Below are 27,818 nucleotides of genomic sequence, written 5' to 3'. Positions count from 1 at the left end.
CCAGTCGATTCTGTGATAGAGACGTTGGTTTGGATTCAACTGGGAGTTTACTGTTTGTCTTCCAACTTCTGGAATTTCACAAGTGGATGAGAACGGCTCTTCCACTTTACTTTTGCATAAATTTTGCCCTGAAGACACATCACGCTCTGAGAACCAGGAAATAGTCTACCCACGGACCTTAAATAACGAATTTACTGATGCGGCTACGTTAACCCAGGAAGGAGGGAGAGTGAGGAGAGGGAGGGGAAAGCCGAGGGCAGCCGGCCACAGGCGGGCGGCTGGGACCCCTCACCTGGTGGCATCCCCACCGGGAGCCTGCCCCAGCCTTTCCACACATACGGGGGAAGGGGAAGGTCCTCCCTCTTTCCTCCTTAAAAGTGAGCGGGAACTTTAAGATGGGGCGCTCCACCCACCCAAGACCCAAGCATCTCAGAACACGGGACCCGCGGAACCTCCCCGGGGAGGAAGAGCCTGATTCTGAAATGTGCTGATTGGGTCCCCCACCCTCCTTTCCACAGCTTTAAATTCTCCCCAAGAACAAAAGGGGATGAAAAGATCCAGCCCCTGCCCGGCCACCCCACCCATGGAGAAGCCATCTTTATCTAATTACACCCTCCTGGGCCAGCAGGCAGCGTGACTCATTCTGGAGAGACAGCAAACGGTTCAAAATAACCCTTCGGGTTTTAAGCACCAAAGGTATTTTTTTGGGGGGGGGGGGCTGCCCACATGGCACTGCTCGTGGGAGCACCGCATAGGCGCCTGTCCCGCCTCTCGAAACGTGTATTTGCACAGCAATGCAATGCCTAAAAGACCCTGTTCTCGGAAGTGGGGCCCTGGGGAGGAAAACACCCAGGAAATCGCTGAAACCACCAACCCTCCACCCGCCTCCATCTGGAAGGAAGATAGTGCCCTCTGATCCGAAAGGCTCGGACCACCTCAGCCCTGGGATGCCTCAGATCCCGCGTCTGGACCCTTTCCCCAGGACCGCCACGCTTGTTTATAAAAGGCTCATAAAGTGCTTTGCTTCCCCGCCACCCCCGATCCAGGCTGAGACAGGGACCCTGTGTCTCTGTGTCTCGGACGCTTGTTCCCAACGCCAGCGTCTGGTGTCGGGGCGTCCCTTGATTGTTCGGGGCTGTTCTGAGAAGGTGAAAATAACCTTTCCTTTCTGGGCTGCCCCTTTGATTTCGCCCTCTCTGAGCAGACGCGACTTCCTGTGTTTGGACAACTAGCTGTGACAGGGCTATTTTGTCCTGGCGGTTCCCCCGCCACCTCCCTCAGCCCTTTATCTCCAAAGACCATCTTTGGTCTCTGGTCCGCGGTGTACTTTGAAGCAGCTGGTGGGGGAGCCGCCCATCTCACCACGTCAGGACTTTCTGAGTAATGACCATCATTGTATTAGTTCCTGCATCCCACATGGCAACGGAAACCCAATCATTCCCCTTAGGGCTCAGGGGTGGGGTGGGAGTCAACTGGGATGGGGCAGGAGATGTTCTTTGTAATGTGACCTAAGGACCCAAAAGCCTGTGCCATGACCTGGCTTAAGAATCCTTGAGTGCCCGACCGGCAGGCCCTGAAGCATCGTCTGACAAGCCCCTCGCTCAGGGACGGGGAACTGAGGACCAGAGAGGGTCACCGACGGGTCCGGGTCCCAGGGGAACGGGGCGGGGAGAAGAGAGTTGAGATGGAGACCCACTGGCACTTTCCGTGCCTGAAGCCAAATTAAACAGCAGCCTGTGTGCCCCCCTGGTAAACCCGTTCATAGAGGGCTCCTGACCATGAGATAGGTGGCCTTCCTCGCACGGGGCCGTGGTCCCAGAAGGGCTCCTCCCCCACCCCGGAGGCTTATGATCTTTCCCGTTTACTGGGCCCTCACCAGGTGCCTTCAGCGCTTCAGTACCGGATGGAGCTCAATCCTCCGGCCGGCCCTGGGGCTGAGAAGAGCCCTGAGTAACTGGCCCCGGATCACAACAGCACATGCCGGCTGATTCTGAACCCCCCTCTCAGACTCAGAGCCTGTCTCGCCCTTCCGGCCGCTGGATGCCACACACCCCCAAGGCCCACTCCCTGCATTCTGAACCCGGGCCAGGCAAGCAGATGGCCTAGATGGACCCTACGGGAAGAAGGGCAGCCGCAGGAGGCTCCAGACCTCCCACTCTGGCCACATGTGCAAAGAATTCCACCCAGAGCCTCAGAATGGCCCCGGATGTGCCCTGGGTATCTCATGGGGCCTCGGAAAACAGCTTGAGAAAAGAGGGGGGCACCTCCTGTGGGCTCAGGGGTCCAGCTTCCCTGCTCTCGTCCCCGGGGAAGGGTGAGAGAGTCATCTCCACTTGCCTCACCTCAAGAGTGAACCCCAAATCTTCCATCAAACTCAATTCCCCGAGGACGCCCGCCTCTGCACCCTCAGCCCTGGCTAGGGTTCCACGGGCTTGGTGTCTAAAGCCAAGGGGTTTGGGTGGGTCCTCAGAAAACAAGATAAAATAAAACCCAGTACACTTGGACTTCCCCGGTGACACAGTGGTTAAGAATCCGCCTGCCAATTCAGGGGACACGGGTTCGATCCCTGGTCCAGGAAGAGCCCACGTGCCACAGGGCAACTAAGTACACGTGCCACAACACCCGAGCCTGCGCTCTAGAGCCCGCGTGCCACAACGTCTGAAGCCCGCGCGCCTAGAGCCCGTGCTCCGCAACAAGAAAAGCCACCGCAGTGAGAAGCCCGCGCACCGCAAGGAAGAGTAGCCCCCGCTCGCCGCAGCTAGAGAAAGTCCATGTGCAGCAACGAAGACCCAACGCAGCCAAAAGTTTAAAAATTAATTAATTAATTAATTAAAAAAAAAGGCAAAACACAGTGGGCTTGTTCCTGCCTCTAGTCCCCGCTCGCCACCAGGGGTGCTGAGCCTGGCTCAGTCTGTTTAAACCAGCCTCTCTGTCCTGTTAGCCTAGAGAACAGGGGAGTCATCATTGGCCCAGGGAATTGTCCTCTAGTAGGGATAGTGGAGGCCTGGAGCCACCCTGATCCCAGCTGACCCCAACCCAGGGAGGCTCCTGGCCTCAGACTCTTCCAGGGCCAGCCATGACTCAGGTGTCCCCAAGTGTGACTGTCCAGGCCTCCCCCGCGTGTCCTTCGCTCTGGACTCTCTCCCACGGCCCGTCCCAGGGCAGCTCCAGCCCCACTGCAGGAGGCCTTGTTCCTAGTGCCTGACTCGGGGCCTGGACCCTGTCTGGGGACCCCACTGAACCGTCCCCCAGTCTCCTCCGTGGCCAGCAGGGAAGGTTGTCCTGAGCCACCCCACCTTCGGGGAACGTTACGGTCTCCCGCAAGAGCTGTCCCACCTTACGCACAGCGACCACGTGTGTAATGAACATCCAGACCGAGAACGTAAGGACCCCAAGCCTCCAGTCTCTGAGCCCTAAGGACGTCGCTTACCTACCTCTCTGAGCCCAATACCCCTCCCTAAAGCTAAGGCTGGTTGTGATGAGAACATGTCTCTGTGCACATGGAACACTTAGCCCCAAGTGCTCAGAACTGTCCACCTCTTCCCCCCCTCTGCCCCCCAGTTCCCGGAATCACATCACACGTGGGCACTCGGCACCAGCTTTAGCCCGTGGACCTAACTTGTGGGAAAGATGCTAAAACCCAGGCCTCTGACCCCCTGCTCAGATCCGCGGGGTGAGGCGGGGGGGCCCTGGGCGGGGGCGGCTCTCTCCCACCTACCTCCGTCCCGGCCCTCACCCAGCAGCCCCCAGACAGGACTGGGGAGTTGCCTCCTACCTGGCTTTCTGCGTCCTGTTCCCAGCCAAGGCAGGGAGGCTGGCACTGGCGTTGGGGAATGGGGCCTCGGAGGAGGTGTTGGCCACTCTGTCAGTGCTCAGCTCCAGGTAGGACCCGTTGAGCAGGTAAGCACCGGCTCCCTCGTTCTCCTCGTACTCGACATAGAGGCTGTCGGCCGGGGAGCCCCTCGGGGCGCCCTGTGCAAAGATGCTGTTGCTGGTCTCATTGAGGGGGACCTCCTTGGAGTCGGAGCCCGTGTCCAGGAGCTGGTCGGAGATGGCGTTGGCTGAGAGGAGCTCCTGGGAGGTAAAACGGGCGCCGGCCTCCTGGTCATCCTGGTGTCCCGCGAGAGCCGTCCCGGTGGCGTTGCCGTCTACGGGGAGATGGGTGGCTCAACCTCCGGTGCCCCCTCATGGCGGGGCAAGGGCTGCCCTGGGCAGGGGCGGAGCAGGGGTGCTGCCCCAAAGACCTGAACCGGGAAGCGTCCAGAGGCAGGTTTCTGCCCGATGAGCGGACACAGATCGCCTGGCGGAGGCTCGCGAGCCGGCCTGGACAACCTCTTGTTGGGGAGCCTGCTTGACCTCTGCCGTGGGTTGGATAGGGTTTCCCCGAAATTCACATCTGCCCCGAACCTCAGAATGCGAGCTTATGTGGAAATAAGACCTTCACAGACATACAGATCTCCAGATGAGATCGTCACGGACCCTATACCTGCAACGCCTGCTGTCCTTTTAAGAAGAGAACACGCAGAGACACACGGACGCAGAGGAGAAGCCGTGTGAAGACAGAGCAGAGTCTGCAGCGATGCGGCCACAAGCCAAGGGACGCCTGCGCCACCGGGAGCTGGAAGCGGCGGGAAGGACCCTCCCCTGGAGCCTCCAGAGGGAGCACAGCCCTGCCGACACCTTGATTTTATTCCACAGACTTCTGGCCGCCAGAGCGGGGAGAGAATACGTTTCTGAGGTTTTAAGCCGCCCGGTTGGTGGGAGTTTGCTGCTGGAGCCCCAGGGAACAAATACCGCCTCTAAAGTGTTTCCTACTTGAAGACTCTCAGGGTCTTGGAAACTTGCCCCCAAGTCAGTGAGGGGAGCCTTCTCAAGTCTGCTCTACCCTCCACCCCTCAGCAGGGCTGATGGTCCAGCCCAGCCCCGACGTGTCACTCCACGGCCCTCAGGAGCACAGCCAAGCTGTCAGCATGGGGTCAGGGACTGTGACCCACCGCTGCGTCTTCAGCTGCACCTCCTGCGGCTTCCCCTGGAGCCTGTCCCGCCAGGCTGGCCCTTGCTGGGCCCCTCACCCCCGCCCCTCTCCTGTGCCCTCCCCTGGCTAACCCATACTTGCTCTGGAGCCCTCAGGTCAGGGGTCACCCTCTCCAAGAACTCGAGGTCCTCTCTGTGCCCCTCAGCTGCCCGTCATTCCCTCCCAGAGCTCTGGTCACACCTCGTGCGCTATGCTGTCTGTCTGTCTGTCTCCACCGAATGAGTGAGAGCACGGGCTATGGGGCCGGACCATCCTGGATTTGCCCCCAGCTCCTCCGTGGTGGACTGTGTGACGCAGGCAAGACCCCTCCCTCTAAGCCTCAGTCTCCCCACCTGTCAAATGGGGATAACCATACCCACCTGGAGGAAGGTATGTGCAGAGGATGTCTGCTAAGGGCCGGCCCTGGGCCTGCCCGGTCAGCCTGCACGGAACCGGCACCTCTGTCACCCTCTTCTGCAGGTGCCGGGTTCTGAAGACCCTTCACCCGAGGCCCCTCTCCCTGGGAAGCCCCGCCCCACCCCGCCCCTCCTCCTGGTTACCTCGGAAGCCCTTGCCCCTGGGGGGCCCCTCGCAGGCCCTGCCGCTGGCCTGCGCGCACACCTCGTTGGTCTCCTGGCCTTTGCTCAGACCCAGCTCGATCCCCGGGCCCCGGTGGCCGAACAGCCGGTTGTCCAGGCCCAGCTGCTCCGAGGAGGCCTGGCCGTAGAGGGAGCCGTTGTGCTGGAGGAAGCCCACCAGCCCCGCGCCGTCCAGCTCCTGGCTCTCCGCGCTGTCTGAGGCGGGCTCCGAGAAGCCGTAGTAGACGGGCTGGATGCGGTGCGCACGCGGCGGCTGCAGCAACGTGTACTCAAAGGTGATGGAGGGGCTTTTGCCGTTCTGGTTCCACACCTGGGGGAGGAGGAGAAGTGGGACCCCAAGCCCTGCCTCACCCCAGCCCCTTCCCCACCAGCCTGGAGTGGCTGCCGAGGCCCACTGCCCACAAGCCCCTTGAGGACAGAAGACTCTTGTCCCTGAGCTGCAGAAGGCTTTCCTGCTGCGGCCTGCAGCCGCGTCCTTCCCAGGGACTCACCCTTGACCGAAGAACGCTGCCACGCCCACCCAAGGCTACGCGTGGCCCCAGGGGCAGTCCGTGTCCACAGACGGGCGAACACGGCCAGGGAAGGGGCAGAGGGAGCCGTCCGCCCCAGGCACAGGGAGTGAAGGGTGCGCGGGGTGCAGAGAATGTTTTAAAGGTAATAAAACCAATTAAAACCCAACCTGCATTTTACTATCACCACGTGCCAGCAATCCCAAGTTATAAGAGTGCACCGTCCCCACCACCTTCCCCCCGGAGCCCCCCCACTGCCAGCCAAGCGCAAGTACCAGGGCCCAGGCCCCTGAGGACCGTCCCAGCATCAGAGCTGACTGGGGGATGGGCTGAGGTTTCTGTCGAGACTGCGTCGCCCCCCAGCTTTCCCCCCTGACTGTCCGGCTCCCCTGACTGAGTGCTCGCGGGTCTTTCGAGGGACGCCGCTTAAGTCAGCTGGTGTCCGAAGCCCCAGGAAGCAGCTCTCAAATGGGAGTTTGGAGCGGGATCCCCTGCCAGCAGGGGTGACGCGAGCCCTCCCTGGCGGTGCATGGACCCCTGAGATCCCCCCAGGTGTCAGGCCGGAATGAGACACCAGAGGAAGAAAATGTGCTTTGGGCGCCATGTCTCAAGTGTTGGGAGTTGGCTGGGCTTGGGGTGTACCTTGAGAAAGGAGAAAGGTCTTCGGAACGTGGCGCTTTGGAGATAGACAGTGAAAGGCTAGGGTGACATCACCACCAAACCTCCAACCTGAGGCCAAGCCAGAGTGTTACCTCCTAGGTGTTACACAGAGACTCACATGTCCTCCAGCAGGGCCAGAAAAGGTAGAAGAACGTCAGAGAGCCGGGGTATGTTGGCTTCTCCACCTCGCCAAGAGCCCGACCGGGAGGAGACTTGGGGCGTGGGGGTCTGAGTCAATCTGCTTAAAAATTTTGAAATCTCAGATTCCCCTGAATCTTTGAGCCTAAAAAGTGGCCATTCCTCACTGTTAAGGCCAGCACCTGGCCCTCGCCTGAAGATCGTACGGAGACCTCTGCCTCCCTGAGGGCCTTGTCCACCTCCTCCCCGGGCCACCTGGCTGATGGCTCACGCTAAGCGCCCTCTTCACCTACTCAGGGGAGCCCTGGGGCTGCTCGGGGGAGACGGGGCCATCGGCAACGACCCTGCAGAACCAGCCGCGGCAGACGGCAGAAGCTGAGCCTGGATGGGGGGAAGTCTCTCCTGTGGGAGCCCCGGCTCAGGACGGAGGAGGGACCACGCTCGCAAGCACCCCGGGGAAGGTGAGGCCAACACACTAAGGGGAGGACCCGTGCTGGCACCACCACAGCAGATGACGGAAGAGGGAGGAAAAGGCTGGAAAAGCCGCCAGGTGACTATTTTCTTCAGAATCACCCGGAGGACGTCCCGGCCGCCGCAGTGAAATGAAGCGTGGTGGTGAAGAGTCACCCACGTCACTCAGAGGGACACCTAGAGGGATGGTGTTGGGTGTCCTCCTAGGCCAGGGCCGGTGGCAGGAGATGCCAGTACGGAGCTGAACTGCCCGTGGTAATCAGACAAGGGGGCTCAGGTACCGTAACGAGCAATGAGGTTGACACGGTAGCCAGGGAGCTTGAGCCTTTGGACAGAGCTGACAGAACAAAGGACTCCTAGGGGACAAATGCATGGGCCCAGCAAAGGTTCTTCTCAATCTGTATGATCAGAAGAAATCGCGGGTGGATGATCGCAAAGCAGACGGCAGCTGCCACATAAACGTCACAGTCCCTGCCCAGTTTCCTGGACCACGTTTTAGACCCAGAATCTGCTGGAGGATGGAACAGCCAGGTCCCCGGGAAGAAGGATCCCCAGTTGGTTGATATGGTCATGCTCCCCCCAGTTCTTCCACCAGAGAGCCCACAGCTATTTACTTGGTGAGCTGCTCAGTGGAGAAACGGGTAGACATTGTAGGACCAGGGTTCGAGTTGTCATTGTTAACCAGGGACCCAAAGCATCATTGCTGTCCCCTTTACGGTGAGAGCATGTGGATGACAAGTAACGGCCCAAACAAGGCCCAGGTCTGGTTGACAGTCTATCCGCTGGATCCAAGGCTCACCCAGCCCCCAGACGCATAACTGGGAGAGAGCAGAACTTTCCTGTTGGCTCCTTGACCCGGGCGGGGAGCAAATCAGAAACCATATTGCATCCTGGGGGGAAGCACAGAGACTAGCGCCGCTCAAGGGCCTAGAGGATGCAAGGGTGCTGACCCCATCATAGCCCCCATTTCATTCCACAGTTTGGCCCCTACAAAAGCAAGACAGATCCAGGAGGGTGACAGTGGATTCCTGCAAGCTCAGCCGAGCAGCAGCCCCAGTGGCAGCTCTGGGACAGATACGGCATCCTTTCTAGAGCGGATTAACCTGCCCTCAAGTTGACCGTCTGGCAAATTCTTTTCTACCCCCATCAGGAAGGAGAAGCAGAAGAGCTCTGTTTCACACATTTAGAGTTCTGACCCAGGGCTATGCTTGATTCTCCCGCTTCCCGTCATAACACGCGGTACAGACGGGTCTGGGCCGTCCTACAGAACGTGACATCGGTCCTCTACATTGACGACATCATGCTTAGCAGACCTGATGAGCAGGACGGGGCACTGGAGGCCTTGGTAAAACATACGTATTCCAGAGGATCGGAGATTAACCCCTGTGAAGACTGGCCCCACATCAGTGAAAATCTCAGGGTCCGGTACTCGAGGGCGGCACAAGACCTCTCCTTGAAAATAAAGGGAAACTTAGCATATCTCATGCCCCCAGTCGTGAAGAATTTAGGACACAACATATTCCGCAGCAGGGAATATTGGTCCAATCCATATACTGGATTTGCCTTGAGTGGGGTCCTGAGGAGAAAGGGCTCTGCAGGAGGCCCAGGCTGTGATGCAAGCAGCCCACCACCTGGGCTGTAATCCCCAGCAGCCCCTGCAGTAATAAAGGTGTCTGTGGTGGGGAAAGATGGACTGTGGAGTTTCTGGCAAACTTTGCTAAGAAAATGATAACGTAGACCCCTAGTATCCTAGAGGAAGGCCATATCACCTAAAATAAATAGACGTTATTTGAAAAAAACCCCTGGTGTGCTATCAGACCCTACTAGAGATGACCCTTTGACCGCAGGACATCAAGTGACCCACACAGCCAGAGCCGAACATTATAACATGAGGCCTCTCAGCTCCGTTAAGTTACGGGGTCAGGAGGGCCCAGCAGCAATCCGGGGCTAGAGGGACAGAAAAGCGGGTGACCCAGCCTCCCAGCATCCGGGACTCTGGTGCCAGCATCCCTCTCTCAGCTCACAGCTACGGCTGCACGGAGTACCCTTAGGGTGAAGACAGAGAGGAGCGAAATGGCAAGACTTGGCTCTGAGCAGCGTCAGCTGGGTCTGGGGGTGCGCGCTGAACATGGGATAGCCCTGAAGAGTTGCTGTGAAGGAAAGTCCTCCCAGAGGGCTTCAGGCCGTGCAGGTAAGGCGGCCACCCAACTTGTTTGGAAGGCAGAGTGGCCCTAAGTAAGAATAAATACTGACTCGTGGACAGGGCACTTGGCTTGGCCGGTTGGTCGGGAGCCTGGATGGAAAAGGCTTTAAGATCGGGCACGAGGAGGTCTGGAGAAGACACGCGCAGCTGGATCAGTGGCGGAGACGTAACACGTGAAGGTCTCTGGATCACCTGTGAACGCACACTACAGGGCGCCCACCCTGGGAGGGGCACGAAACAAACGGGTGAGAGATAGAACGTCTTTGCCACCTGCCGTGGGCCAGCCTCTGGCATTGGTCAGGTGGGTGGGCTGTGTCCCCACCGTATCCCTCAGCCTCCATGAAAGCCGGCAGGCCTCCAAGAGCCGCTTGACATCACCTGATTTCAGTGGTAATTCCTCTGCATTTTCAGATCTGGGGCACCAAGCGGCAATGCCATTCGCTTCTAGACAGTAGCCACGGGAAAAGTCCCGGCAAGCTGGCCATAACAAGCCAAACTCTCTTGCCCTCTGCTCGCGCCCCGTGCACTCCCCCCAGGGGCCATGAGCATCCTGGATGCAGCACCAGGGGGACAGCCGTGACAGGCACTGCCATGGTCCCTCAGCATCAAGGACCTGGCAGGACTGCCACAGTGTCCATGGGGCCGAGGCTAGGGAACTCCATGGGGGGCTTGAACCCCAACCTGGGGAGTGGGGAGTGGGTCCTGCATCCCTGTACCCCATCCAGCCTTCTGTCCTCATCTCCCCACACAGTTCCTGATGTCCTGCACAGAACCTCCTGCTGTGCACATCCTCCAGGGGTGCTAACAGAGGGAAGGAAGGAAGGAAGGAGGGAAGGAAGGAAGGAGGGAGGGAGGGAGGGAGGGAGGGAGGGAGGGAGGGGAGAGGAGGGTCACACAAGTGAGAGTGTGAGTCAGCAGGTGCTTGGGTGAACAAGTGAACAGGTAAATGAATTAATGAGTAAATGGGAGACTAGTGAAGGAATGAAAATCTGAGCGAGGGCTGGGTTGAGGGAGTGACTCAGTGAGTGAACGAGGGACTGAAGGAATGAGGCCCACCCCGAGATGCGTGGAGGCGCTGGCCCGGAAGCCCCCCACCTGCTGCCGGCTTCTGGGGAAGCCCCGGAGCCGCGGCCCACGCACCATGACGTTCAGGCCCTGGTTGGTGGGCCCCTGCGCCACGATGTACTCGATTCCCGTCTCGTACACGTCCATGGGCCGCCGGTACTTGACCACGGTGCCGGCGATGTTGAAGTTCTTGGGGCTGTCCACCTTGAAGTTGCCATTGAAGAAGTAGTAGCCGGCTTCATCTGCAAGAGCTGAAAGGGCACAGCTGCCTGGTCACCTGAGCCGGAGCGGCCGGAGTGGGGATGGGGGGGGGCAGGACCTCGCACTCGGGACCTCTGGCCAACCTGTGGATCCCTGTGACCCTCCCCAAGCACCCAAAGACAGGAAACACCACGTCGTGGGAGTGGGACGCTCTGTTTGCACACGGCATGTGGCCCTGACCAGGGAGGTGTGGGTCCTCCTTCCTATCAGCCTAAAATAAACAAGGGCTTGTCTGGACGACTGAGGGTGGCTGGCCCAGGGCCCACTTGGTCCTGCCGTTCCAGCCGCCTCCAAAGGGGCTGGGGCTGAGAGGTGATGTAGAGCATAGGGACCAAGCGACCAGGTCGAGACACACGCTGGACAGCAGGTGTCCGCCGGGTTGGGGCAGGGCCACCCTGCCTGGCTCTACTGCAGACTTCCCCATGTGAGCCGGACTGACTTGGCACCCCCAGCTTCCCCTCCCGTGACACGGGGAGGGGACCGTAGTGCCCCACCAGGGCCCAGGCCGAGCAACACTGCAGCCCTGTCCCAGCGGCCCCAGCAGGCCCTACCTGACCCCAAGCTGACCAGTTCCGTGCTCTCGCTGGGAGCATGACATTCTGCCGCCCAGACCGGGGGACCCGGCTGACCGTTGGCCGGATCGGCCCATTCCCCCCGGTGTGGCTCCCAGTCAGCCTCTCTCTGAGGCAGGGTGCCGGTGGACACTTGGAACCAAGGACTTCAGAAGGACATCCACTCCCAGAACTGGAGCGCGATGACGCCCAGACAGCGGGAACGCACGTGCGGCCCCCCGCAATGGGCTGGGACATCTGTCCAGAGGCGGGACGGCTGGCCCTCCCTGGGAGCCCCGGGGCCGTGGGGCGGGGCTCCACCTCGGGGACAGTGTGTCTTCCAGAGGGTTTCTTTAGAGCCCGTGCCAGGAACTGGCCCGAAGGTGGGGAAGAGTTCAGCTTCCAAAGCTTCTGATGCAACTCCAAGCAGAGGAGACGGGCGGTTCATTTATTATCAAGCAGGACGCGTCTGCTGGAAAAACACCCTCCATGTGGCAGCGTTGAAAACTAACGGGGATAAGAGCGGGAGCTGGGCGAGGAGGACGCGGACGGGCTGGGCCTGTGCACAGGGTTAAATCCCCGGCCCGAGTCCAAACCTGTTTCCTGACAGTAACGACCTTCCTTCCTGCGGCTTTCCCAGTGCTCTGAGGCGGCCCTTGGTATTTCCACGCGTCTGTTTCAAGAACGATGGCTTTGCAGCCAGCTCTGGGAACACGGTGTTTCCTGGCCTCACCACCCTCCCAGCGGGCCACAGAGCAACCGGCCTGGCAGAGGCCTGGCCCCCGTGCTTGGGCCGCAGGGGCTGGGGCCTGGAGCGTGCAGACCCGCCGGCTGGGGGCACTGGGGCCCCGGGGCCTGAAGGGCTGAGAGCCCGTGCTGAGTTCAACCTTGAGGACCTTTAGCAAAGACCCACCCTCCACCCCAGCGTTCCCTTAGAAGGGTGGTCGCGCCCCACCAGCCCTGGGCCCCGAGAAGCTGCCCTGAGAGGGAGGGAGGTGAGCCCTGCCCGGGTCCCCCACCTGCCCTGTGCAGATCGGCTCACAGATGGCAGTATCTGCCCTCCTCGGCCAGAAGGGGCTCCCCCGGGGGTGCAGACAAGGTGCCTTGCCCTGCCAACTTCCCACTACACAGGGAGCCCTTCCAGAAATTGTCACCAACGTGGGGCCTCACCTCCTCAGCCACCATGCAAATGACGCCACGATCCTCAAGGACCCCTACTGAATCCAGCTTCCCACCAGAGACAGTCCGGTAGCCAAAACATCAACTCGAGGGCCCCAGATGGGAGCTTGAATCCCACCCCTGCTTCTCGTCACCCTTGGCCTCAGACTGGCCATCTACTCCTTCTCGCTCTGCCTCAACCTTCTCAGCCCCAGAGTCTCACTCCTCGGACCTGGGGGGGCAGCGGGGGGAGCAGAGAGGCCGCCGCCAGCACCTCCAGCTTTTGCCTGTGCCTCGCCCTCCGGGGACAGGGAACTCACTACCTGAGTCATGACCCCCTCCATTATTAAGCAACTCTGAGTGCAAGACCTCTGCACACATGGGGGTGAGGTCAGCTTCCCTACGACCCCCCCCCCCCACCGCCACCACGTGCTACACACAGGCACCCACTCAGGTCAAGCTCTGGCTTCTGGGGCCATCCCTCTCCTGCAAGAAGGGACCCAAGGTCAAGTGTCCCCTGTCCACTCATAACCCACACATTTCACCCCATGCAAAACCATAAGCCCCTGTGAAGCCACCCAGGCCCCACATACACACCTAGGACGTCCGCAGACTTCTTCCGCTCCACAATCTGGATGTCTCGGGCGCCGGCCGGGATGTGGGTCACCAGAGAGTAACCTGGGGGACACGGAACAACGGTGAGCGGCAGGCCGGCTGTGGCCACTGCCTCTCGACTGCAGGATGGCAGTCACCACCCTCCTGCACTCCTGGCGTGTGAGGGGCAGCGTCTAAGGGCAGCCCCTCCCCGCTGCCAGAGCTGTGCACCTGGGGCCCGAGAGGCAAGTCCAGGACCTGGCAGAACACGCCCCGCCACGGGAGAGCTGACCCACCGCTCCGGCATGGCCCCAGCGTTCCCCACTTCCGAGACACTTTCCTACCAAGGCTGTGGGAGATGCTCCCTGGTACCTGCCCTGTTCCTTCCGAGGCACACCACAGGCCACAGGGACCGTAAGTCTGCTGGAGTCAACATACTTGGGTCCTGCTCTGCCACTACCACCAAGGTGACCCTGAGCAGTTTTCTTGCCTGTACAGGGATGACGGCCCCCACTCTAGGTGACGGAAGAGAGTCTGGGTAGCACAGAGCCCGGCCCCGAGGACGTCATCACCAGTGCTATTTTAGAAACCCACGTTGTCATACCATCACGGTGATTTTAAAGGCTTGTTACATTCAGAGGTGTAAATGAGGAAGTACGAGGCCCCAGCTCAGGGCCTGTCATCGAAGGCCCCAGTCAGGTGGGGCGGCAGCCACGGAGACCCTCACAGAGCTCCCCACAAAGGGACCAAGGGTCTTGGGGGGCAGAGGTCTGAGGAAGGGACCGTGCTGCCAGCAGGTGGTAGAGGGTTTGCTGGGAGAAGGAGGGAGATTTTTTTAAAGCCCTCAGAATGAAAAGCCGTCCGGGAGAAGGTGACGAGGGGCTTCTTGAATCAGGTTTGCTGGGCCGATGCCCAAGTCACCCGAGGGGCACGTGGGCCCGACAGCCAGGTGAGCCGCTCCTGCCGGCCGCCCCCTTTACAGCCCCCTGAAGACCCTGAGCTGGTCCTTCCGGCCCGCGGGGAGCCCCTAAACGCCTAACCACTGGCTCTCTTGGCAGGAGGACAGGAGCAGCTGTGACCTGCAGTATCGGCCGATTTCCAGAGGACAAGCACTTCCACCCACTGTGGCCGATGTCAAGCTGCCAGCTTGTGTCGCTGGGCGCAGAGTCGAGAAAAGGGACACAGTCGTTTACCTGCTGCCCTAGTATTTCCAGCCGACAGACACAAGAGTTATAGAGGTAAAACGATTAGGAAATGATGACTTTGCTTAAATGAAGGTTTATATGTGTTCGTTTTTAAATTAGCACACAGCTCCGAGATTCTTCACCATAGCTACCTCGCACACATCCACCGGGGGAGGATGTGGGCCAGTGCTTAGGACCACAGACCCGGGAGCAGGCTGTCTGCGTTCACGCCCACCTCTGCCTCTTCTGGCTATGTGACTTTAACCCAGTTTCTTAACCCTCTGTTTCCACATCTGTAAAATGACAGCAGTGGTAGTCCCCGCCCGGAGTCAAGCTCTGGGAGCGAGTTAACCGTGCTGCACTTAGCTCCGTGCAGTGCTCTTGGTAGAGTTACAGGTGGGCTTGGTTAAGGGTCAGCCCCGGGCCCCCAAGCTGAGAGCTCCACGCGGGCATGAACCTTACTGCCGCACCTTGCACCCAGGAGGCGCTCAGAAAGAGACGCACCCTCTGAACCCTGCCTCTGCCAGCTCCACGCCCCGGGATCTGGTGGAAGGTCCCAAAAGCAGGTTTGTGAAAGGAAGGGAGGAAAGGCGCGATGTCTTTGCCCGCGCCCCGCCCACAGCGAGGCCTCTGAAGAAAGCGGCCTCTGCCCACTGTGCTCGCCCTGCCTTATTCAGACCCCTGCCCGGCTGGGCTTCCGCTAAAGACACCCCTCCTTTCCTTACCCTGCCTCTCCTCAGTCGGCATGCCCATCCCTGGGTCTCTCGTCCAAGCCCTATAACTCTAACTCCGAAATTGTCTGTCCCCTCCACCTCCAGGACACGTGGGGGTCCTGACAGCCAGGTCCTTGGGGTCTCTCAAGGGGTTGGCTCTAGTCCAGACGCACCTGGCCTCTCTGAGGGACCTCGAGCCGGCAATTCCTACCTTGGGCCTCAATTTCCCCATCTGTCAAATGGGTTTTGAGCTGCCCTACCTTTCCCAGTCCGGAGGCTGTGATAACCCAGTTTAATCCCACAGGCATTAACTGAGACCCAGGAATGTATTCAGTTCAAGACTGAGTATTATAAGCAATATCCTTCCAAAAGTGCAAAATCCTGTCACAGGCACAGACCCCCTGCCCGCCCCTCCCCCAACCCCCAGGAGGGCCGGCTCTGCGCTGCGGCCGGCGCGGAGCTGGCGGGAGCCTGGACCCCTACAGCCCTCGAAACTCGGGTTTGAGAGCTTAGGCCCCAGAATCTGTGCGCCCAGACCTCAATCTCATATCAGCGGTGAGGACGGAACGCGTGCCTCAGTTTCCCCCTTTTAAGGACGGTGTTAACATCTCCCTGAAGGCTGCGCTTGGGTCAGATGCGGTCCCCAATCCCCGTGAGCACCGCGGCACCTGGTATCCAGCAGGTGCTCAACACAGAGCTGCTGCTCTTCCTGTAGCCAATGGGGGCCTTACAGAGCCACTGGCCAGCCCTGCTGGGCCTGGGTGGAGGATCGGGGGGCCCAGGAGGGGAAGGACCCTGCACTGTCACTTAGCAGCCGGCGGCAGGATCCCACGGGCCCTGGACCCAGAGCGGCAGGGGCTCTTACCCAGGTGGGTGTTCCCCTTGCGGTAGTTGCCTGTCACGTGGGTGCAGCTGCTTCCGTCTCCCTGGCAGACGCCACACTTGTCCAGCGTGTGGGTGGAGAAGAGCACCCCGTCACAGCCGATGGGCTGCAGGAAGGGAGGTGGAGAGGCTGCTGGGAGGGTGCTGAGGCCCGGGCCCCGGGGCTGCCACTGCCTGGGTGGACACGTGGGCGGCTGGCGCAAGGAGACCGGTGGTACTTCTGCTACAATGTTGAACAACCTCACATTTTCCAGACACGCAGACCCCTCGCAGGTCGGCAAGCTTGCAGGACGTGCCGTCGCGGGCGGGGACCATGAGTTGGCGCTGGCCGTCCACAGTGGTGCAGTGCAGGTCGCACGGCTTGCTGGAGATGTGCACATAGTCATCTGATGGGGGAGACAGGGTCTCAGGGCGGCTGGCGGGGGCCAGAGTCAGGGACCTCCCCTCCCCCGCACTGAGACGGCACTTCTTTCATGGCACAGATGGGGAAACGGAGGCCTGGAGAATGGAAAGAACTTGCCTGGGGTCTCAGTGGCAGAAACGGACCAAGATGCAGGTGATCTGGCCCAGCCCAGGCTCTGGAAGTCCAGCCTCTGCCGCCCTGTGAGTGGGGGGCAGTGTCCCCTCTGCAGGAGGTCTGAGCCGACTTGATGGCCCTGGACTGCCGGTCCTGGGGACCCTGCACTTACCCGGTGAGCGGGAGAGGCCAAGTCATTTACACTGCCGCCTGAACTACTCATGACCTTGGACAAGACCCCCCCCCACCCCCGCCACCTCTGGGCCTGTTTCCCCACCTGCCTACCCACTGGACGAGGACATTCCCTCCCACAGGCCCCAGGAAGTGACCATCAGGTATAGATCCTGCCAGAGAATTCCCTGCTGGGTGGCCCAGGGCCACAGTACCGGGATAGAGCGGCTTCCACTGGTGCGTCCGCCCGTTGTACACACGGGAGTTGAAGGAGATGCACTGCTCCTCGCGGAAGCTCCTCCCGTCCGGCGGACACTCCTGGGAAGCGGGAAGACAGGGCGGGAGGCTCTGGGAGGGACTCGGCCCGACAAAAGCATTTTTGTCCAGGCAGAGCAGGAAGTGGCTCTCCTCCTTATTCTCCGTCTCTCGGGCTCTCTGGAAGGAGGGAGGGAGGACCAGGCCTCCAGCACCCACGTGTGCTGGCCCTCCCTGTGCTCTGGGCTGGATCCTTTCAGCCCCACCGCCCCGGCCTTCTCCCAGGCTGCACATGGAGCGGCAGGGACACCGGCCTCGGCGGTGCTCGCGCGGGGTCCCCACTCGCCCCGCGTCCTCGGGCAGGGGCCCATCTACGTGTCCGCAGCCGTAGCCACAGTGCCTGGGACACGGGCACTGACCGCGTGGGCCTGACTTCGTAGAAGAGGAGCCCGTGGGGCAGAGGGGAGGGGCCTGTGCGGGGCCCAGCTGCTCACGCCGCGGCCAGAAGCCGAACTGGGCCAGGGCTCCCTCCCGAGCTCACGTCAGGAGGGCAGCTGACTGGTGAGGCCAGCACAGAGGTCGTGGCCGCTCGCCTCCCTCCAGCCCCTAACTCCCCCCGCGTGCCCACACAGACACACAGACACGTGGACGCAGGGACATGGGGACACGCACAGCATCATCTCTCTGCCCCGCCCCCCGTCCCGGGGGTCCGGTTCAGACTGGCTTTGGCCCCATCGAGAGGTGACGGGAGGGTGAGCCAGAGTCAGCACCTCCTGCCCAGACCCAGCCACCTCGGTGCGGCACGCGACTGACAAAGAAGGTTTGGGTGCTGAGGGCGCAGAGAGCAGAGGTGGGCGCACAGGGGGGATGCCGGTGACTCCAGTCCCCCGGGGAGACCGGTGAGCAGGGTTCACGCTGAGCGCAGGGGCCGCGTGCACCCCTAGACCCCAGACCTTGAGGTCGTGCTGGAGTTCCGCCAGCAGAAGTGGGTTCTTTTCCCCTCAGGTGCCCGCAGCCCGTGGTGGGCACCACAGATTTGATTTGATGCCGGAAGGGGGTATTCTGAGCCCGGGGGCCCTCACCACCCTTCTCTTCAACAGGGTGTAAGTGGCAGGTCCTGGACAGAGTGTCCAGAGGGCCCAGGGCCACCGGGAAGCTGACCTGAGACCCGCCAGAGAAGGGGGAGGAGGGAGGGGGTCCCGTCTGGCGGAGCCTCACCTGTACTCTGCAGAGCTGGTACCTCTTGGACGTGCCCGTGCAGGTCCGGTTCCCAGTGCCCATGACAGACGTCCTCCTGGCGGGAGGACATGGGCTGCAGCCCTGACCCTGCTTCTGCTCCTGGGCGGCCTCTGGGCTACTCCTCCACCATGCTGCCCCCGAGCCTGCTCTGATTCCTCTGACCGAGGCCTCCTTCCTCCCCACTCAAGCCCCGCTGCTGCACCAGAGCCCTCTCACGTCACAGGTATTCAGGTAGTTAGAGGGTGCTTCTTAGTCCCTTATTGGGGGGCGGTGGTGAGATCCAATTCACCTCTCTATCCCCAGCACACAGCAGAGGGTCTTAGGACACAGAGTTAGTAATAAAATAACAACATTTACCATGTATGCAGTGCATACACACACACTGTCTCTTGTATTCTCAGAAATGTCAGGTGGGCTCGAGCATAATCTCCACGCCACAAATGTGGAAACTGATGCTCAGAGAGGTTAAGTGACTTGCCCAAGGTTACACAGCTAGGAAGTAGGCGAGGCAAGATTTGAACCCAGGTCTGGCCAACAGTAACCACTGCACCGTACGCTTTCCCCATGTTTATTCAACTCAGGTCTTCAGAAGAGAAACCCAGGGTGGGCCTGACCCCTCACTGAAAGAGCCCTAGAAATGGAGCAGGACGAACCCCAGGACACTGTTGCCTGGGACCCAACAGAAGCCACGTCCCCAACGGAGGCCAGTGAAAAGACTGACCTGCTCACCTGGCCTGTGCAGCCTCAAACCGCAGACCCCTGTCCCAGCCCGAGACCCCCCCACCTCCCAGGCCTCCCTTTCCCGTGCAGACGGCCCCACTTTCACGCCAGCCCCTCGGGGCCATGTGCTCAAGCCCCGCACCTCTGCTGCAGGCAATGCCGCTCCTGGGACGTCACCCCAGCCCCGCAGCTGCGGGAACATGCCGTCCACTTGGTCCACTCTCCCCACCAGTAGGCGGTGGCATCGGTGCCCGCCTCCAGGCTGTTGGACGTTGGGCTGTTGTCCTGGGTGAGAGGCCCCACGACAGTTAGAAGGAGGCTGGAGCACCTGGCCGGACGGGCCTGCCGTCCCCGTGCCCTGGACAGGAGGACACAGCCCCCTGGGTGGGTTGCTCGAAGCCTAGGCTCAGATCTCCAGGGCGGTCTCTGGGGGACCTCCCAGGGAGCTGTGGGCCTCAGGTCCTGCCCCATCTGGGGATCTGGAACATCCTGGGAGCTTGGCGGGATCCTGAGGCTGACCCTAACCATCCTTTCTTTTCCCCCGAGCAGCCTGGGTTCTGCAGGACCCGACCCCGCCCGTCTACACGCCACACTCCGGGGCTTCTCTCAGAAGGGGAGCAGCCAGCCCCTGTCCTGTCGAATCAGCAAGGACTCCGGAGTGGCCGGAGCCCCGCACTCAGGGGCTGGCCTCACTGGCTTGTAAGGCACGTTCCCAGGAGCGGGAGGGGATCTGGGAAGGCACTCCAGGACCCCCGGACCCCTGCCCCTTGTCTGCCACCCAGCCCTCAGCGTCAGCCGACCTGGGCGAAGGATCGTGCTCCCCACTCACCACGGCCCCCGTGGACGATGCACCCCCAGCCACAAGTGCCACAGCCAGCAGGGACCAGGCCCAGCGTGAAGGCTGCCATCTGCCATCCATCCTAGGAAGCAAGGGCACAGTCACTGCCAGGCCAGGTCCAGCTCCTCTTGCAGCTGGCCGGAGTCCGCTTTGGGGAAAAGCTCCCGGAGCCCACCCAGTGCTGAGGCCTGAGGTTGCCTGGGATTGGTTGGTAGTGGCGGTCTGGTGGCCCTGTTGGGAGGGCTCAATGAATGACTAGAGATGCCTGCACGGGCCTGAGACACCAGGGTGGTGGTGTACACGCTAAGCCTGTACCACCTGACCTGAGGGCATCTGGGGACACAGGCCACGCTTTGCCTCTGTATAACTGAGCTGCCTGGAGAACGCCTGGGGAGAAACCCAGGGACACCTATAGGCCCAGGCTGCATCCATCGGATGAAGGAGCTGAGGGTCGATCCATTACCTTGGCCGGTAGACCCGACCCAAGCAAGAGCGCCTTGGGATTTTTATCTGTTCGGCACTTCCTGGCCACGCGGGAGAATGATCCTTTCCAGCGGCTACATGGAGCTGCTGGAGGGGGCCGTGGACGCCACAGACTCTGCCAGGCCCTCTCCCTCCCTGGACACAGCTTCCCCCTGCCCTGAGGGACCCCACGCTGGGCAGAGCCCAGGCATCTGTGCCCCCTCCTTCCCAAGAGAAGACACACAGCTCGCGCCTCTGGAGTGTCGGAGTGCGGGTGGCCTAGGACCACGGGGCTGTCTCCCGAGAAGTCAGCCCAGAACACTACTGGACCTCCGCGCCAGGGGTCAAATCAAGGGGCGCCTGCAGCCTCCTGGGCCCTCAGCCTCCCCTATCTGCCCCTGAGACGGAGGAGTGGGGCCTACAGTGGCCTCTGTCCAGGGTTTGTCTCAGGTCCTGAGTGTCACTTGCCAGAGGGTTGGAGGAGTTTCCGAAGCCATCAAGCCCATCCCCCTAGAGCCTGGAACCAGAGAGGGGAGCCAACTCGCCCAAAGCAACACAGCCAGGTGGCCGACCAGCCCCCAGACCCCAGAGCAAACTCAGGGACTAATTCCAGGGAAAGTAGGCAGGAGAGCCCCCCTCCCCCATGCCTGCAAGCCCTGAAACTAAGTCCACATCTGCCCCCTTCTCTCCTCCTTCAAACCCTCGTTTCCGCACAGCTCAAGCACCTGCAAATTTTCAAGAGTTACGCCAATGACACCCTCACACCCCAAGAATGTCTCTGCCCTCTCTCTGCCCCAGGCAAGGCGGCAGTACACCCCAGAGCCTGGAGCCAGAGCCCTTGAGATCCGCACCTCCCGGCCGCCAGCCTGCCACAGCTCCAGCCGGCTGCCGCCCCTCCCCCGCAGGCCTCCATCTACACCCCCCAGCCTCCCGCAGGCACGGAGGCCCCTCGGCGTCCCATTGGCTAGTCTGTGCCCCGGCTCCTGCCTGCAGGCTGAAGACAGGTGCTGAGCGGCTGCACACTTGGTTTTCATTAAGGCTCCCAGACACCGCTGGCTGCAGGCCAGGCCCGGCTCACGCGGGACCCATCCCTCCCTGGGGTCCAAAAACAGCCACCGGCCGGCGGGAGAGACTTGCCGTGCAAACAAGGGCTTCGGGCGCGGTAGGCTAGGAGCTGAGGGGCCCCCCGCGCCCGCGCTCGGAGGGTCTGGACCCCTCCCCACCAGCCCTGCTCCTGTTACATAACGGCTCCCCCGAGGGGCCCGGGGATGCCATGCATGCACTTGGGGCTGCATCTCGTGCCCTGGCAGGGCTGCGGTGGGAAGCGGGATGGCGGGGAGGAGGCCTACCTGGCCGGGGGTCGGCAGGTTGTCCTCGGAAGAAAGGGGCCGAGCCTCTGCTGCGGGCAGGCGGTGCCAGGTGCGCGGTGCGGGGGAGCCTCGGGGCGCAGAGGGCTGCGGGCTGGGCCTCTCTCCCTTCCTTCTCCTCCCTCTCGCCGCCTCCCTCCTCCACTTCAAAGAGCACCCACGAGAGGGGGTTCCCGGGAGGCGCGCAGCCCAGTGGCAGCTCCGCGGCGCGGCGGCCTTTATAGCTGTCAGGCAGACAGGGAGGAACTCACACTTCCCACCAGGCTGCTCCCCCCTCCCGCCGCCCGCCGGCCGGCCTGGCGCACACTTTAACCCGCTCCGCGCCTCTGGAGCCCGGCCAGGCCGGCCCAGCTGCCTGCTGACTGCTGCCGCGGCCACGAGCAGGGAGGCCGCCTTCCCAGGTCCGGAACACGGGACTGCGTGTCCGGGTGTCCAGACGGAGTGCCCACTGGCCCGGGGTCACGGGGGAGGTTGGCGGCGGCCAAGCCGAGCCCCAGGCTTGGTCCGTCGGATTTCTGCTTCCAGAGGGGGCCCAGTCTCTGCCACTCCCCAGAATGGAGTCTGGGGTGTATGAGGCATCCGATCCAATAGCTCCGTTTTACGGACGGAAAGACTGAGGTCGAGAGGGGACACCATGCTCTGAGGTCATCCAGCCAGCCTTGGAGAGATTCTCCTGAGAAACGGAGGCCTGAGCAGCCGGAGGGACTGAGGGAGACTCAGCAAGGCTCAGCCGAGGGTTCTGGGGAAGGGACAGAAGTGCCCACAGCCTGCGGACCAGACGGCTAGGATGGCCAGAGCCAGTCGGGGGGGAGGTGCGCGGAACTCTGCAGATGTTCAGCACCAGCTTGGCAGGGCACAGCGGCCTGGCTGGGCGCGGGCCAGCTGGGCAGCCCCTGGCAGGCCGGCGTGGGGCTCCAGCCTGTGTTCCTGCTGAGTCAGAGTGTGGAGCAGAGCACGGAGCCAGCGGCACGCACTTCGGCCCCCAGTCACCCGGGGAGGACCCCAGACATTGCAAGTTGCCCCGGAAACAACGCCAGGCACCCGCCCCGCACGCCAGGCTCCCTGGAGCCCACCCTCCCGGCACCTCCACGCGGTGGGGGTGGAAGCGGGGCGGCCCTGAGCCATTTCATCCATCCCCCTGCCTCTGCGCTGCAGATGGCTCCCAGTGGCGCCTGGAAAGCCCTCCCCCTCCCCGCACCCTCCCTGCCGGAAGGAACTGTGGTGAGCTCCTCCAGTTGCCTCCCTGGGCGACCGAGAATCATTCCACCCCTGGGAAGGTTCTGCCACCAACAGGAATGGTCGGGGAGGAGAGCAACCAGAGATGGTCCTGAAACCAACAAGGCCTGCTGCCCTGCGTCGAGCTCTCCCTCTGTGCTGAGAGCTAGGAGGTCAGCATCTTTGCTCTCCCCATTTTACAGATGGAGGAACTAAGGCCCGGAGACCGCTGGGCGGCGCCCGGGCTCGTACGTCTGGGGCGGCACGTCAGGGACCCCAGCGTCCTTACTGAGCACATCCTCTCCATCTGGCAGGTTCTCGTATCATGTTCATCCTTCCCAGACCCACTGGGAGGCAGGTCTCATCCGTCTCATTTTCCCCCTGGGGCCCCTGGGTGGCTGGGTGGAACCAAGACTCAAACCCAGGTCCACGCTGCCCCCTGGGGTCAGCATGCTGAAGCGCAGACACGATGGAACCCGTCACGCGGCACTGGTGCACGCACGCACACGACCTCACGGGCACACACAGGGGCACACGCTAATGCACACACAGGCACACACACTCACCGACCCCTCACAGGCACACTGCTGATCACTCGCACTCTGGGGCCTCTGCCCCCACCCCTGCCCCGCCCCCCAAGCGCCAGGGCTCTGATCCCCGGGCACGCTCCCGAGCTCTCCGGGGACTGCTGGATCCACGTCCAGCCAGCACCAGGGTGACTAACGGTTTCCCGTGGGAGGGACCCTACAGCCAGCTGACGCAAACACCCCAGCGCATTTGCGTAGCCCGACGGGACAGTGCCTGGGAGGCGGGCTGCCACCCCCAGCTCTGGGACCTCTAGCAGGTGTGTGACCTGGGAGGGCCACACGTCCACCCTCACCCCACCCTCTACCTCCAGAAGCCGGCCAGTGCTCCCCCACCCCGAAGGACTCCAGCGAGCCCCCAGACTCCAGAGCCGCAGGGAGCTGTGACCACTGCTTGGTCCACTGGTGGTCTGGGGGTTTCGGAGGGAGACGTCAGGGGTCAGGGAAGGCCCCAGGGCCCGTGAAGACCCTAGGAATTGCGGGGGGTGGCTGGTGATAGAGATTCAAGCACAGGCAGGAGGTGCCTCTGAAGGCCTCATCAAGTGCCAAGCGCGGAGCCACCGTCAGTTCTGGAGAACTGGTCAGGCTGGGCCTCCGGGAGGGGACTTAGATGCCCTCGGGACCCACCTCACGGGGTCGCAGCCAGGCCTGGACGGCAGAACCCAGAGTATCTAAGAAGCTTCTAACCAGCAGCACAGTGGGTGACCAGAAGAGCAGCCTAGGCTCCGAAGAGGCCATGCCTGGGGTCCGGGCTCTGCCGTCACCGTGTTGAAGGTTTAATCGTGTTATCTTAGAATTCGTGTTCTCGGAGCGACACTGGATGGGGTGATGGAGTGATGGAGAGACTTCTGCTGGGGGACCTCCTACCCCCTGCACCTCTCAGGACTGCCCTCTGCCCTCTGGGGAGCCAGGATCTGACGGAGTCTCCGGTGGGATCCCAGGCACTCACTCCACAAGCTCCCCACGCCCAAAGGAGCACGACATTAACAGCAAATAAGAACACTCCTATTGTTCGGGAGAGGCCCTTGGAGGAATGAGAAAGTTTTGTCCCGCTTGGTGAACAAGGGGCTCCCCGTTTTGCACTGAGCTCCACAGGTCACCCAGCGGCCCTCGGAATGGCTGCCTGCCAGCCCTGATGATGCCCGGGGCTCCCTGGAGAGTCACTGAAAGAAATGGCTCGGAGCCCCCATCTTGGTTCCCACTGTCCCCTCTCTGGAGCCCTTCTTTCACACCCTTCTGGACGTGCTTGGCCCTCCAGATGATTTTCTGAGGACACCTCCTCCAGGAAGCCCACCAGGTGGCCCAGCACTTCGACCTGGCTTCTCGCACTGAGCGGGATCTTCCCCGGCCTGTGGCTGTGACCCCACAGAGCGGGGGCTACTCCTGGTTCACACTGTATCTTAGCACCTGCCAGGGCCCAGCATCTCTAGCCAGGTGCTCAGTGCATGGAAGGGTGGATTTGTCCGGCAGTCCTTCAGGGTGACGGTGAGGTGTCCCCGCCACTCTCTGTGTGACCCTGGCTAGAGATGCTGTGGACACCTGTTTTTTCAGAAGGAGATTATCTTTCCACCGGAGCTTTCTGGATGTCTGAAGAGCTTGCAAACAGGAAATTGGGCACATTTCTGAGGGGAAGCGAGGTGAAGCGTGGGAAAACAAGGCGGAAGGGGAAGAGCCCACTTGGGGAAGGGAAGGGATGGGGTGGGGGAGGGGCGCAGCGGGCCATGGGATGACCAGTTTGGGTGGTCCCGGTGGTTGGACAGTCACGCCGGGAGCTGGGCCCTGTCCTGCACAGCCAAGTGTCTGAAACAGAGCTCAGAAAGACGGGGACCAGAGCCAGAGCCCCTGTGAAGTGGGTCCTCAACCCTGGCACCCAGAGGCCGGCCAGCACGGCCTGGAGGGTGACGACCTCTACCCTGTCCCCCGACGTCCTGCTGCCCACCCAGAGCCTGGGGCAACCCTGGGCACCTTCTGACAGCAGAGCTCTTGTACCCAACAGGGACTGGGCCACTGCGGGACCATGTGGCCCGTCTGGAGGTGGTTGGCCAGGACTGGAGGAGACCCAGGCTCCAGAGGGAGGCCCAGCAGCCAGTCCCTCCCTGTGAACTCTCCGGGCTGATGCTCTGGGCCTGGGCTGGCCGTTAGGGAGGACCCACCCCCACAGACCACTGGAGCTCAGCAGGCCAGACCACAAAACAGAGTCCTCCCCCTCCCTCTTTGTCAGCACTGGCATTTTCTATTAGGCCAAGTCTCGAGGTTCGAGTGGGGGGACTTGGGGTATTTAGAAAGAGCCTCCTTTGTCCCCAAATCTGGAGCAAGGACAGGGCCCCGGGAGGCCCTGTCAGGGCTGGGAAGTAAGCCTGCCACTGGCGCTCCAGGGACAGACCACTGCCGGGCAAGGGGCAGTGGGGCTGGCGGGAGCTGCGTCCTTGAGCTCCTGAATTTCACTGCCTGCCGAGGCGCGCAGGCCGAGCCCGGCTGTGCGGGGGGTCACCTCCTGCCGGGACAGCCCCTCCGCTGCCGCAGGGCCTGTCCCTATGCCCTCCGCGACACTATGAGACAGAGACGAGGTGCTCCAGAGCTAAGAAGGGGCGGGGCCCTTGCCCGGCTCACCAGAGGCAGCTGGAGCTGCTCATTTCCAGTCATTAGCTGAGGACAACACGAATGTTGTCACAACCTCAGTTGCAGAGGCCCCGGATGGTACTCCAGCTGCCTGGGACCCCCACGGGAGGAATCAGGAGCATCGATACCCAGACCCCCTCCCACCAGGGGCAGGAGGGCCTCAGTGGGTCGCTACACAGAGAGCCAAGGGCTGCTGTGCCGCACTCTGGCGCTGCGGGTCGGGTGTTCAAAACGTGGAGGACGCAAACGCAGCAGCTGGCCCCGCTCTGCTGGGCCGGCTGAGCAGACAGACAGCTGTCCGGGAGGTGGGAGCCGTGTGGCATTCCGGGCATTTCAGCACCTCTATAAAACCAGCCTTCTCCACGCCGAGGGGCCCGAGGGAGGGGAGGGTGGGCGGGACGGCTCCCACTCCCTGCTCCCCAGGCTGTGGCTGCCCCGCCGGCGGCCCCCACCCTGCCCGGGACAGGCCCTGCCAGGTCCCGTTGGGACCAGCGCCACCTGCTGGGGAGAGGAGGGATGCGCCTGGGGGCCTTGGCGAGGAGCATACGCCAGGGGCCAGTCTCCCTCCTCTCCCGGCCTCAGCCTCCTCCTCTGTAAAATGGGGAGAGAGAGACGTCCACCCCCCGCCTCCAGCTGCTGGCACGGCCCAAAGGGACAAAGTAGGAAGAGAGCTCGGCACATGCTGGCCCTGAATGAATGTCTGTGTGTGTAAATGGTTTTCAGACACACACAGGGGTTCGAATGGAGAGCTCCCCCGCACCAGGGGGCAGGAGAGGCCCAGGGCTAATATTAACGCGGAGGCAAGCCCGGCAAGGGCATCCTGGCAGAAGGAGGGCGCACCGCCTGTGGCATCCCCTTTGGCCCAAGCACCAGCCGGTGTGGGTGGGGTGGAGTCGGGTATCGGAGGCCGGCCGGTCGGCTGGCGGGACCACCGGAGCCCAGAAGACGGGGAGGCCAGAGCACGTCTCTGCTGCCTCCCAGCGCAGCCCGATCCGGCTCCCCCTACCCTGTGCCTGGGGGCACAGCACCCCCACAGCAACCGGCCTGCTTCTTCTACTCTGCCCCACCCAGCTCCCCAGGCCAATCGCTTCCCTGGTCCCAGTGAGGACCGAGGGTCCTTTAAGTCCTGTTCAGAGCTGGACGCCTTCCCCCGAGCCAGTTGGCCTGTCTCCAGGCGGCCAGGTCTGCGACGGGAGCCACACACAGGCTGCACCCCGACCCCCATTCTACGCTCCGCCCTCCCCCAAAGCGCTGCTCAAGTCCCAGCCTTTCAGTGGGGGGGTCCTTGGGCCACCCCCGCCCCCAGGCTGGCCACCTGTCTCCCCGCTTTGGGGCAGCCCCTCTCGGCCACCTTGGTCCTTAATGGTTACAACACATGTGCGGCTCCCCTCCTGCTTCCTCCATCACCTCCCCCTTCTCTTTTTCCCCTCCCCAAGCTTGCAGCCCCAGCCCTGGAGTTTACAGCTGCAAAACACACACACACACGCGCGCGCACACACGCGCGCGCGCACACGCGCACACGCGCGCACACACACGTGCGCACACACGCACGCACACGCGCGCGCACACACACGTGCGCACGCACACGCGCGCGCGCACACACACGTGCGCACACGCGCACGCGCACACAGAGTCATGCACAAAACCAACTGTGGAATGTTTTCCTGCTCCTGAGCGGGGTTACCGCTCCAGACAGTTCTCTCCTAGCACCTGACCTCTAATCCATCTCCTCGCCACACGATTTCTACCCCTCCTGGAAGCTGGGGCTGGGGGCTGGGGCTGGGCAGAAGCGGGGTGTGGAGAGGCGGGCCGGGATGATCGGGGCCCCC

The 27,818-nt window shown here is 62.1% G+C and overlaps 1 protein-coding gene across 9 annotated transcripts in view; it reads right to left on the bottom strand.

Moving 5' to 3' along the window:
- ADAMTSL2 (ADAMTS like 2) overlaps window positions 1-21,743 on the bottom strand; it is a 34,430-nt gene extending 12,687 nt beyond the window's left edge. For 2 of the 9 annotated variants that reach the window (XM_032633991.1, XM_032633996.1), the window contains exons 1-10: window positions 19,047-19,601; window positions 18,164-18,239; window positions 16,906-17,008; window positions 16,523-16,681; window positions 16,243-16,388; window positions 15,986-16,109; window positions 13,227-13,307; window positions 10,735-10,910; window positions 5,575-5,923; window positions 3,776-4,148 (exon numbers count right to left, since the gene is read on the bottom strand). In XM_032633991.1, the coding sequence (XP_032489882.1) occupies window positions 3,776-4,148; window positions 5,575-5,923; window positions 10,735-10,910; window positions 13,227-13,307; window positions 15,986-16,109; window positions 16,243-16,388; window positions 16,523-16,681; window positions 16,906-17,008; window positions 18,164-18,239; window positions 19,047-19,432 (1,973 nt within the window). In that variant the 5' untranslated portion in view covers window positions 19,433-19,601. Of the gene's footprint in view, window positions 1-3,775; window positions 4,149-5,574; window positions 5,924-10,734; window positions 10,911-11,792; window positions 11,941-13,226; window positions 13,308-15,985; window positions 16,110-16,242; window positions 16,389-16,522; window positions 16,682-16,905; window positions 18,240-19,046; window positions 19,602-19,733; window positions 19,825-21,553 lie in introns of those variants that run through there. The other 7 variants (XM_032633992.1, XM_032633998.1, XM_032633995.1 and 4 more) reach the window with 7 other exon arrangements.
- Window positions 21,744-27,818: the final 6,075 nt, after the last annotated feature.

Source organism: Phocoena sinus, chromosome 6, assembly GCF_008692025.1.
Source record: "Phocoena sinus isolate mPhoSin1 chromosome 6, mPhoSin1.pri, whole genome shotgun sequence".
Lineage (NCBI taxonomy): Eukaryota > Metazoa > Chordata > Mammalia > Artiodactyla > Phocoenidae > Phocoena > Phocoena sinus.
Note: the sequence above shows the minus strand (reverse complement) of the source record. Positions and strands in the feature narration are given on the sequence as shown.